The 13,094-nt window shown below is 39.2% G+C and overlaps 1 protein-coding gene across 2 annotated transcripts; it reads left to right on the top strand.

Moving 5' to 3' along the window:
- The first annotated feature begins 1,471 nt into the window (after window positions 1-1,471).
- On the top strand, window positions 1,472-12,264 carry PCDH18 (protocadherin 18). 2 transcript variants are annotated; one of them, XM_075127647.1, is made up of 4 exons: window positions 1,472-4,546; window positions 5,460-5,545; window positions 5,653-5,816; window positions 11,113-12,264. In XM_075127647.1, the coding sequence occupies exons 1-4, from the start codon at window positions 2,042-2,044 to the stop codon at window positions 11,778-11,780; spliced, it is 3,423 nt and encodes a 1,140-aa protein (XP_074983748.1). In that variant the 5' UTR covers window positions 1,472-2,041; the 3' UTR covers window positions 11,781-12,264. The 2 variants fall into 2 exon arrangements, with proteins under 2 accessions (XP_074983748.1, XP_074983747.1); XM_075127646.1 differs by having other exon boundaries at window positions 5,457-5,545.
- The last annotated feature ends 830 nt before the right edge of the window (window positions 12,265-13,094 follow it).

The following is a 13,094-nucleotide window of genomic DNA, read 5'->3' as shown; positions in this document are numbered from 1 at the left end:
TTATTGGCTTGGATTGTTAGAGATTTAGGCCAGATGGCTATGGGTTTCTAAAGTCCCAGTTGCTTGTGTTAGCTTTTCTAGTTTGCCTATAGGGTTTGGGGATCAGCAATTTGAAAAGCCTGCAAACTTGTAAAACAGTATTATTCATGGGGGCAGAATGTTCATCGGCGTGACCCAGTACTAAATACATTCATTATACGCATTTCTATTCTGCACAATTTGCCACACGGTGCTGGTTTCTGAAAAAAAGAGACAATGGCTTATAAAATGCTTTTGAATGCTTAAAAAGAAGGAGAGTTCACGGTGAGCCGCTTCTGCTTTCTTTTTCCACAAGAACCTTCTTAGTGACTTTGGCTGAGCTGTGCTGAGAATAAGTAAGGTGGAAAAATCAGCTGTTTACTTTTTACATTTCTGGGTATGGGGGGAGTGGAAGGAGAAGAAAAAAATGAAAAGAAGTGATAGTAAGATTATGTGAATGAGCAAACAAGCAAATGGATAAAGTCAGCATAGAAATAATGTAAAGAAGAATGAAAGAGCAGCCAGAATGTGGCTACAATGATAAACTTAAAAGGAAGTGCAGAGAAGGGGAACAGAAAGCCCATCATAAATAATCATATTTGAAATGAGAACATATCAGTGTCTGTGGCCTGGATACAGCACAAGGCTCACATAATGATCACTAGCATTTCTGATGTACACAAAACACATTAGCGACTCAGGCATTTGACTCTTGCGTGTAAATATGTTGTGGGGTTTTTTTGTGTAGAGTATATGGAAATAGTTTTCACAAAAAGAAAAAGTATGATTAAATTGCCACTTACAGGATATCTACTCCATCTATCCTTCAGGTTGCTGGGTTTTTTTTAAAAACAGATGGCATGTATAAGGTGTGCCTTAGCAGAATTGTCATGCTTCACCATGAACTGCTTTTTTAACTAAGATGAAAAGGATTTCCTGAAGAACCACAGGAACAACAAAATAATAAAGCACACATAAAAAGAATCCTACTCAGGAAAAGACAAATGCACATAGTACAAAACACTGCTGCAGTATCCTTCAGTAAGAAGCTAGTTAAAGAGCAAGGGTTTGCAAAGATTTTCTTTTAAGAAGACTATGAAGAGAACTAAAAGAGAGACATAGAAGCTTGTGCTCCATTTAGCAACACAGACATTAAAGAAAAGCAGGTTACCCAGAAATAAGCAGAAGTGTCGATATATTAATAAAGGAGCAAGAGGAAGGTCTTGAGACATAATTAGAGATATGATACCTTAAAGTCCTTTACTAAGCAAATGCACTCAAAAAGATTTTGTTTTGTTGAAAAAAAGAGGATTCCAAAGTGTATAAATCAGGAGAGTGATTACACGTTTTGTGGAGGCAAGAAGACTAATTAAAATTACAAAAACAATTTGAAGTGTCATATAAATAAAGAGGACAAGAAGTTGATTTAAAGTTTTTCTTTAGTAATTTGCCTCCTCTTTGTCGTGGCACACTCACAGAAAGTGAATGCTGGAGGAGGACCCTCCCCGCAGCCTTTTGTGTGTGTGTGTGTGACTTCACTGTCCTTTGATTTGGAAGCAAGCTGATTGGCTGGAAGCAATTCAACACATGCCGGGCAAAAGCTTTGTGTGAGTTGTACTGAAGTTGCACAGATTTTAGACTGGAGTCAGCAATCAAGGGTGTTTAGTCTGCAGCTGAACAGTGAGAGGGAAAGGATCGCTCAGAAAAGATACACTGCAGATTCAGCTAGCACTCCGCAACAAATGGATACTAACTGCAGAAGGAGAAAACACTGATGTGACAAATTTCGTCCTTGAAGAGGAGCAGGAAAACAAATGACACAGATTGGATTGCATACAGATTGTATCTGGAAGTCCTGACACGGTGTGTATACAAAAAAAAAAAAAGTTTTCTGAGCTATACTAGGATATTAATACTTTGCTATATTATAAAAGACATTTTCAAGTTTTAAAGGACCAGATGTGTACTGGGTTTAAGGTACCAAAGGAAGTTGAAAGAATTGCTTTTTAACTTGCTTGGAGAAATGAATTGCAAAATCTTACAAATGCACCAAATCAGCAGTAAAATGCACTTTATGTTCCTTTTTGTACTGATGATAATATCTTTCAGTAAAGATGTGCTAGGCAAGAATTTGAAATACAGGATTTATGAGGAGCAGAGAGTTGGATCAGTAATTGCAAGACTATCAGAGGATGTAGCTGATGTTTTATTTAAAATTCCTAACCCTTCTTCAGTTCGTTTTCGAGCCATGCAAAGGGGGAATTCTCCTTTACTTGTAGTCCGAGAGGATAATGGAGAAATCAGCATAGGAGCTAAAATTGACCGGGAACAACTCTGCCAGAAAAACTTAAACTGCTCTATAGAGTTTGATGTGATCACTCTGCCTACTGAACATCTGCAGCTTTTCCATGTTGAAGTTGAAGTGCTTGATATTAATGACAACTCTCCCCAGTTTTCCAGAGCTCTCATTCCTATTGAAATTTCAGAGAGTGCAGCTGTAGGAACCCGGATCCCTTTGGACAGTGCTTTTGATCCAGATGTTGGGGAAAATTCTCTGCACACTTATTCACTGTCTGCAAATGATTTTTTTAATATTGAAGTGCGAACAAGGACTGATGGTGCCAAGTATGCAGAACTCATTGTGGTTAGAGAATTGGATCGGGAGTTGAAGTCAAGCTACGAACTCCAACTCACTGCTTCAGATAAGGGGGTGCCTCAGCGATCTGGATCATCTATCCTAAAAATAAGTATTTCTGATTCTAATGATAACAGTCCTGTTTTTGAACAACAATCATATATAATTCAGCTCTTAGAAAATTCACCAGTGGGTACTTTGCTCATAGACCTCAATGCTACTGATCCAGATGAGGGCGCTAATGGTAAAGTCATGTATTCTTTCAGTAGTCATGTGTCTTCCAAAATTATAGAGACTTTTAAAATAGACTCAGAGAAAGGCCATCTGACCCTTCTGTCACAAGTGGACTATGAAATCACCAAATCCTACGAAATTGATGCTCAGGCTCAAGATTTGGGTCCAAATTCTATCCCAGCTCATTGCAAAATTATCATTAAAATTGTGGATGTCAATGACAACAAACCTGAAATTAATTTAAACCTGATGTCCCCTGGGAATGAGGAAATAGCTCACATTTCTGAAGGGTCACCCATGGACACTTTTGTTGCCATAGTCAGGGTACAGGACAAGGACTCTGGCGTGAATGGAGAGATAGTTTGCAAGCTTCATGGGCATGGCCACTTTAAACTTCAAAAGACTTATGAAAATAACTATTTAATTTTGACTAATGCTACTCTAGATAGAGAAAAGAGATCTGAATACAGTTTGACTGTTATAGCTGAAGACAAGGGGACACCAAGTCTCTCCACAGTGAAACATTTTACTGTCCAAATCAATGATGAAAATGACAACCCACCCCGCTTCCAGACAAACAGATATGAAGTTGTTATCTTAGAAAATAACTCTCCAGGTGCATACATCACATCTGTTACAGCCACAGATCCAGATCTAGGGGACAATGGACAGGTCACCTACACTATTTTGGAAAGTTATATTTTGGGAAGTTCCATAACCACCTATGTGACCATTGACCCATCAAATGGTGCAATCTATGCACTCAGAACTTTTGATCATGAAGAAGTAAATCAGATTACCTTTGTGGTTCAAGCTAGAGATGGAGGAAGTCAGCAACTTGTTAGTAATACCACAGTTGTGCTAACTATTATTGATGAAAATGATAATGCTCCTGTTATTGTGGGACCAGCACTACGCAATAACACTGCAGAAATCTCAATCCCTAAAGATGCTGAGAGTGGTTTCCATGTGACTAGGATAAGGGCTATAGACAGAGATTCTGGTATGAACTCAGAACTAAGCTGTTCCATAATAGCTGACAATGAAGAAAACATATTTGTAATGGACCCAAGATCATGTGACATCTATATTAATGTTAGCATAGAATCTGTTTCATCTAAAGAATGGGAATTTTTTGTGATAGTTCAGGATAAAGGCAGCCCTCCACTTAGTACCAAAGCACTTCTGAAATGTACTGTTTTTGAATATGTTTATGCAATTCCAAGCACAGAAGCTACCTTTATTAGCCAGCCCTCTCTGGATGTTTCTATGATAACAATTATATCACTTGGATCAATATGTGCAGTGTTGTTGGTCATTATGGTTGTCTTTGCTACAAAATGCAATCGAGAGAAAAAGGACACAAGATCCTACAACTGTCGTGTGGCAGAATCGACTTACCAACACCACCCAAAAAGACCATCAAGACAGATTCACAAAGGTGACATTACACTTGTGCCTACTGTTAATGGCACTTTACCTATCAGATCTCACCACAGATCTTCTCCTTCATCATCTCCAACCTTAGAAAGAGGACAAATGAGCAGTCGACAAAGCCACCATAGTCACCAATCACTTAACAGTCTAGTGACAATCTCATCAAATCATGTGCCAGAGAATTTCTCACTGGAACTCACCCAGGCTACTCCAGCTGTTGAGGTAAAGTCATATATTATTTTGCATGCGTGTTCACTCATTCACTCATCTACGAGTGTGTTTACATTCTGCAAGCTGTCTGTGACAGTATAAAAGTATTATAGATTTATTTTCAGGGATGCAGCACTGCAGTTCCACGCTGTCAACTGAATCTTAAAACAATCCTGCACATGAGAGACTATAGTAAACCTATTATAATTTCTTTAGATTCTTCTTTACTTTGAAACAACTTTTTGAAATATACACAAAATATACACATTACTTTATTATTGATGTACAGGTTTCTGTGCGTATGTGTGTGTGTTCAGACACACATAGTGTATAACACACAAATTATTTGTACAAATGACAGAACAAACTCCTTAAAACGAGGGTTTATAGTTGAAACACTGCTACAATTTTAACTGTAGCTGCTCTAGCAGATGGTGGTAGTGTGTGAATGTATGCATCCAGTATCTTCATAATTTGAAACTGCCTATTTTATTTTTTAAATATATACACTATATAAAGTTTTAAAGGAGACAGAACAAATTCTAAATGGAATTTTATTTCAGGATATGATCATGTCGTGCCAAAAATTAGTTTTGATCTCTTCTTAAAAAAACCAACCAACCAAACCAAAAAACCCCCTCCTCTTTGCAGTCCATTGTTTTTAAATGATAATTAATTAATTAGTATGAGTTCTGAGATTAAGGAACAACATTGCATTTTCTGTCTGTAAAGTGCCTTCAGATGTTTTCCATGGCAAACACTATATACTCTAAATACCCAGTTGTACTACATTATATCTGCACATGAATGTGCTCTAATTAAATTTTAAAGAAGAAACCAAAAAGAAGTAAATAATTAAAGATTTTCTGAATAGACATTTGGGTTTTATTTCCAGGAATCAGTGTTTTCTTCTTTTCTTTAGCAGGTCTCTCAGCTTCTTTCAATGCTTCATCAGGGCCAATATCAACCAAGACCAAGTTTTCGAGGCAACAAATATTCCAGAAGCTACAGGTGAGGATTTCAGTTAGATTATGATCAAAACATTTTTATCTGAGAATGACATACTGAACATGAGATAACAAAATATAATTCCATCACCATGTTTTTTCTGTTTACAGATATGCACTACAAGATATGGATAAATTTAGCTTGAAAGATAGTGGCCGTGGTGATAGTGAAGCAGGAGACAGTGATTATGATTTGGGTAGAGATTCTCCAATTGACAGACTTCTTGGGGAAGGATTCAGTGACCTTTTCCTTACAGATGGGAGAATTCCTGCAGGTAAGAACACAATGAAAGTTGAATAGTTTATTTACAGTGCTCCCTGACTGTCACATTGATGTAGTTAGCATTGTGAAAGCAGAAATTCTTTAGCTTTCAAGTTTTATATTTCCTCCTTCATCTGCTCTACAATATATAGTGCCCCAAAACCAGAACACAGGTGGTGCACTCAAGACTGAGACACTATTGAAAATCTGCCCAGAGCAGTGCGTAGGCAGTTTCTGTTATTATTTTCAGCCACATGAGCTGGCTCTAAATCCCCCCCAAAAAGCATCAACTGGTCTGTGTCCCTAGATTTTTAATGACTGGGTGGATGTTTGTGGAGAACCAGGCTGTTGTGGTGTGTTAAAAATACACTGAACTATAATTTGGCAGATGCATTTTCCATAATAGGATCCAGACTTCCAGAGTTTAAAAATGCACTGGTTAGGTGATGGACTGTAGTTTTTAGGTAGGGAAGTGTAGAGCTGCACTGTATTTTCCACTAATAAATTAGTATGTATAAATATGACCTATGTGGCAGTATTTGTTCTGAATGTCAAAGCAGTTCATTACCTGCCATCCTGATTGCTGGAATAAGTTGATTGTTCCAACATAAGGAGAGAGGCATACCTTGGGGGGATGCAAAAGGGAGATAAACCTTTTGTAAATTCAAGCTCACTCATGAGTACAATAAAAGAGACCTGGAAATCACATTAGGCACAGAAGTGAGCTTTGTATTAGAATCCCAATATTTATACAACTACCTGTACTTTTTACTCCTAAATGTTTGGAAAATAAATGTTGGGCCCAGATTTAAATGCCTATACAAAATATACAGGAAATGTTTTCTCCTTGCATATGAAGGCCATTTCCTACAGGGCCAGATTATGCCCGTATGGCTTAGGCTCGTAATGGGGCTGGTGGGTAGCTCTACAATTTGCTGTGCACTAGGGTGCAAGTTAGAGTGCCCACTGAACTGCTCCTTGGGATGGTGCATAGCATGCTTCCTTCTGTAACCAGCTGGTGCCATTGGCAGAGCAGGATGGAGTAGAGCCAAAGCCTTGCAACCTCCTTCCCACCTTTGGGATGGCTAATACCCTCAAGGGCACTAGAAGGGCCTGCAATTTTGTCTGGCCCTCGTGTGGAGAGTTTAAGATGAAAAGGCTCCTGGAGTCCTTCCTTTCCTGTGCACCTTGGCCCCAAACATGTAATTCTGTCTTTTCAAACCTTCAACACTTCTCTTGTGGATTTTGCTCCATTCTAGGGTCTCACACTACTCCTGAGTCCAATTTACCATCCAGAAGTCCCACCTAGCCCTTGGTAGCTGGGGATTTGTTGGTCCAAGTGCCCCAGTATATCCTTGGGACTGTGGTCCTCAAGTGAAGTATATATATACTTCACTTGAGGATCACAGTCCCAAGGGTTTTTTTGTTGTTGTTGTTGTTTTCTTCTTGCCAATAAGTTGCTACTTAGGAGCCATTTATCCCTGTACCATCCAACTTTAGAAAAAAATCTTTTCTCCGTGGGTGGTAAAGTAGGGAAGAATTTACTATAATTCTCAGCAGCTGCTAAGGGAGACTTCACATGTAACACTCTTGCACTGGAATCCTTCCACAGTGGCAGCTAACGAATAATTGTCTACTTCCTGGCTGGATGATTGTGGGTTGCCAGGGAAAAAAAGGAATGTTTACATTCTTGGATAGCTGAAATTTTTATTATTCATTTAAAGAACTTTCTATTAGCCCTCCAAATATAAAACCAATGAGTGAAATTTTCAAAATTTGGCCCAACTGTGATCCCACTGAAGTGAATGTTAAAACTCTCTCATTGATTACAAGGGGAACAGAGTTAGGCTAACATGGAGTGCTTTAGAAAATCCCACTCTCAATATTTGTTTAAGTGCATAGCCCTAGCCACTCCATTAGTTATACATGAACCAGTTAAGATAACATATGAATTAATCTGCATGTTCATGCCAAACTCACAAAAACTAGAATGGAAACTTTCTTCAGGTTTCCTAAGTTCAGCTTCTTCCTTCCGTGCCCCTCTATTTTTAAGTGTCTGTGCATTTGCACCCGGACCAGAAGTCACAGGGTCAAAATACTGTAAGATAGTTTTTTTCAATATTTTCTGTCTAGATGGAACCAGGAAGGAATGGACCATCTCCCATACATAGGAATTTGTGGGAGAACCTCAAAAATTGTAAGATCAGAAGAACATTTTAAATTTCCATGAAAACATTTCTTTTTTCTCCCTTAAAATATATATAAAAAACCTTTACCTGTAGGTTTAAGGTTTTGAAAAAAACATACATTCAGAGTTACTTCTGACATTTCAGTCTTAACCCATACCATTTTACATTTATATCTTTTCTATTGCTGACTTATGGACAAAGTGGGACATTGTTAACCCTCATCATTAATATCCTGATTGCTGGAATAAGTTGCTTGTTCCAACATAAGGAGAGAGGCATACCTGGGGCGATGGAAAAAATTCAAGCCCACTTGCAAATACAGTAGGGCTTTTGATCATTTGTTCAGAATATTGCTCTTATTTTATACTGCTAAATCTTGGTCTCACTAATGTGAATGGCAAAACCCCCACTGATTTAAATGTGACAAGCCTTTGGCCTTGAGTGAACTTGGCCAATGAACGGTGACACACTAATGGCCCTGCAGTTCTCTATTAACTCACAGAATTGCACTGGAATTGTACTGAAAGGTCCAACGGAACCAGTGCAGCTATAATGCATTTCATTCACATCTACACTAGAACTAAAATAGTTTGATTTAACCATTGTGGGTGGAGATATCTTCAAGACTTGTCAAGAGCTGGTGCAATCACAATGGTACTGGCATTGCCTGTGAAACATTATAAGCACATTTAATGTGTGGAAACAAAGCACTTCATAGGCATTTCAAACTCCTAAACCAACACTTTAAACACCAATTTTTTTATGTAGATGAATCTTTTGAGGCTCACCCATCACTACCTCATTTGCAACACCCAGTGTAAAATCTGGCTTCCAGCCATCTATACTTCTGCTAAATTTCGTACTCCCTGATGTAAGAAAGGAAGTGAGTATAAATCTAGAGGAATTTTAAATTGCATTCAAAAGGAAACAATGTGTTAGACTGTATAAAGCATGGTAGGGAAATAATACTGACAATATTAGAGTGCCACTATATCAATCAGTGGCGTATTCTCACCTGGAATATTGTGTTCAGTTCTGGTCACTCTATCTCAGAAATGATGTAGCAGATATTGAAGTGGTCCAGAGACAGGTGAGGAAAATGATTAGAGGCATGAGGAAATTTATGTGGAGACACTGCAAAGTTTAGGACTATTTAGTTTAGTTTTGAGAAAAGACAAATAAAAAAGGATATGATATAGGTATATAAAATAAAAAGATAGAAAGAATATAAACCCCAATTCTTCAAGACACAGTCTAACCATTAATTGATGGAATTAAGAAGCAGCTTGCCCTGTGGGCAAGTTATCACATAATCAAAAGTTGTTCTATAATTGTTTATATCTGTGCTTCTTGAACTTTACTGTGCAATATCTGGTACTGGCCTCTATCAGAGCCAGGATACTGGGCTAGATGGACCACTATCCTGATGGGTTATGACAATCCCAGTGTTCTTATTTGGAATTAAATACATTTACTGAGGTAATTGTGAGGGTGTTGAGCAGCTGCAACTCCCATTAGCTTCAACATCAGGTAGGAAACAGTTTCCTTTTCCAGTATTCAGATGTGGAAATTAGGCCTCTCTCCTGGCATCGTCTCTCTGCACATGGCCTCCACTCACTGTTTACTGTGTTTTAAAAGGGGCTGCACATGCTTCCATTCCTAGTCAACCCTACTAGAATTCTTCTGGGGGATGGATGGTCATTCCCCTCCAGTACCTCTTTGGGTAGGAATGTGAGTTCAGTCTTACATGGCTCGGGTGGGTTAGTAGCTGGCCAATCCTCCCTTTTCTTCCTCCACCCACAAACACTGGGCAAAAAGCAGGGGAACCACCCATTTCCTCCATTTAGCATTCATCATGGGCGGGGGGGGGGGGGGGAAAGGGATAACTCAGTGGTTTGAGCATTGGCCTGCTAAACCCAGGGTTGTGAGTTCAATCCTTGAGGGGGCCATTTAGGGATCTAGGGCAAACATTGGGGACTGGTCCTGTTTTGTGCAGGGGGTTGGACTAGATGACCTCCTGAGGCCCCTTCCAACTCTGATATTCTGTGATTCTATGGGCCCAGATCCCTTAAGTCCTTGGTTGCTCCTCTTTGTAGTCTGTATAGTCACTCTATGTCAGTCAACAACTGGAGGTATTAAACCAGCCAGTCCCCCCAAAAGGCCAAATGCATCCCTAGAATAACTCCACTCAAGTTAATGGAGATATACTGGGCATAAATGTGGCCTAAAATGTCATGAGGTTGGATTAAAATCTGCTTCACCCATTTGGTAATTCATTGTGTTACTAGCAGACCCTTAAGAGGAGACGAGTTGGAGAAGATGGAGATAACTCCATATCTTCTCTGTTCTCTCTCCTTTCTCTTCTCCCTCATTTTCTTTTCCTTATTGTTTTCCTCCCATATCCTTCTATCCTGTTCCCTTGCTCTCTTCACTGAATTGCAACTAGGAGATGAAAGAGGGAAACTTCTTAATTTTCATTCATGAAAGGCATTCACCAGACGTTATATACAGTGTAGTTGAAGCTATGTTGGTCCCAGGATCTTAGAGACACAAGATGGGCGAGGTAATATCTTTTATTGGACCAACTTCTTCAGGTCTGGGAAAGGTACTCTAAGTGTTTAGCTGTGACACTCAGAGTATCTTTCCCAGACCTGAGAAGAGTTTTGTGTGGCTTGGAAGTGTGTCTCTCTCACCAACAGAAGTTGGTCCAGTAAAAGATATTCCCTCAGCACCCTGTCTCTTTATTTATCAGACAGTCTTGCATGAGAAGACAGTGCTCTAACCTCGAACTTTTAAGTCACCCAGGCCACTTATATTCTTGGGATTCACTGAAGCAATGGTATAATATGTTCTTCAAACAAGTTTAAAAATTATATAGTTATCTTATATTTTATATATTTATCATCCTTACTTACAGACTAAAAATACATCTGAACTTCCCTATAATGGGAGACCGACAACACTGGATCTGACCACCTCTGATCTTTGGAGAAATTCAGATGCTGATCAGAGCTTTGGATCTCAGGTCCTTTAATATGCACTAGTGCTGATCCCTGTAATTGTGAGTAATCTGTATAATTGAATCTGAACATTAATCTCCAATTTTGGTTTTGATTACAGCAATGAGGCTATGCACAGAGGAATGTAGAGTTCTGGGACACTCTGACCAATGCTGGATGCCACCTCTGCCCTCTCCATCTTCTGATTACAGAAGTAACATGTTTATTCCTGGGGAGGAATTTCAGCCGCCACCGCCGCAGCAGCTGCAGCAGCAGGCATTTGAAGAAGATTCACAGCCTGTTGATTCCAATGAAAAGAAAAAGAGCTTTTCAACATTTGGAAAAGACTGTCAAAATGAGGAAGAGTCAGAGGACATCTGTACTTCATCTCTCCTCTCTGAAATGAGCAGTGTTTTTCAGCGCCTGTTGCCTCCTTCACTGGACACCTATACAGAATGCAATGAAATGAATCGCTCAAACTCACTAGAGCGCAGGAAGGGACATTTACCAGCCAAGACTGTAAGCTACCCACAAGGGGTCGCAGCATGGGCAGCCAGTACACATTTCCAAAACCCTGCAAACAACACTGGGGCCATGCTAGGGACTCACTTGAGTGCACAACCTTCCTCTAAATGGCTGCCGGCCATGGAAGAAATCCCAGAGAACTATGAAGAAGATGACTTTGACAATGTGCTTAACCACCTCAGTGATGGAAAACATGAACTAATGGATGCCAGTGAGCTGGTAGCAGAAATTAACAAACTGCTGCAAGATGTCCGGCAGAATTAGAGGGTTTTTTATATCATATTTTTCCATATTTATGGAAAACTGGAGGAAAAAAGAACCAGAATGAAAAGAACTGGCATTGCCAATTAGTTGCATTTATCATAAATGTGTCTGTGTATGTTGAATATTAAAATACTGTATTTTCATATGTACACAATGCAAGTGTGATTATCTTTATCTGTATTTTAAAAATACATTTGTACCTTATATTTATGTGTAATTTAACAAATAAATTTTATTTTTGTACTCCCATGGCAAGCATGTTTTCCTCAGTATATATAACTAGCACCATTTGACTTTCTTGCCAAGCAGGTGTGTAAACTAAATCAAAGACAGGGATGTTACTTTTCACGGTTTTGTAAAGAGTTTCAAATGTTACAGCACAGACCCAACCCCACTGAAACATTCTCCATACATTAGTTTCAGTAACTGATCCAACACCTTGTTGCAGTGTTTCATTGTTACAATAAAGAGTTGTCAACTCCCATGAAGCCTAAAATGTTCTTCTTATTTTCATGCCAGTTCAGAGAGTCAGTCTCATATAAGCCATTAATTAAATGATAGGGGTGAGGAGGGATGGTGGCATTCTCCAGAGGCACAACCACCACTGAGAACGAGTGTTGATCTTAGACAAACTCCTTCGGCTAACTCAACAGTGATACTGAGAAGCTCAGACAAGAGTTGCACCCAACCTCTCCCAGATGGGTCAGGCTGATTCAGGACCTCTCTGGTAGTGGGAATAAAAGGGTATACTTCAGGGACACTCTCCCCCCTTGCCAACAAAATAATCTTTCTAGCCATGACCACCAAGTCACAACTAGCTTTCTTATTTCCAGATACTGAGCAGTCAGTCACTCTGTGTTGAAGCCCAAAAGGGAATTCTATGGGCCACCATGCATATGCCTTATGATACAGTTTTTAATTCATGATCGCATACTATTTATTCCACAGGACACCTGTCTCAGTGGACAGGATGAACAGTGCTTACTTAATAAACAGCTGTTCACTATTTTGTTTTCTCTTCATTGGTCAATTAGTGACCCCATGCCTTATTTACTGTACACTTCAAACCCTGCTCTGAAAACAGAGTGATGGAGGTAAAAAATATACACTAATGCTGATTGAGACACATAGGACCTATTTTTTTCAAAGTACATAGCATTATATAGAACTGTATATGTTCAAAGTACAGCTCCTATTGACCTTAGTTGCAGCTGTGAGTGCTCAGCACTTCTCCAAATCAGACCCCCAGAGTCTCAAGTCAGGCACCCAGAAAATGAGGATAACACAATTAGTGACCACCTGGGAAAAATTAAG

Source organism: Caretta caretta, chromosome 4 (genome assembly GCF_965140235.1).
Source record: "Caretta caretta isolate rCarCar2 chromosome 4, rCarCar1.hap1, whole genome shotgun sequence".
In the NCBI taxonomy this organism is placed as follows: domain Eukaryota; kingdom Metazoa; phylum Chordata; order Testudines; family Cheloniidae; genus Caretta; species Caretta caretta.
This window is presented reverse-complemented; position numbering and strand designations above follow the sequence as displayed.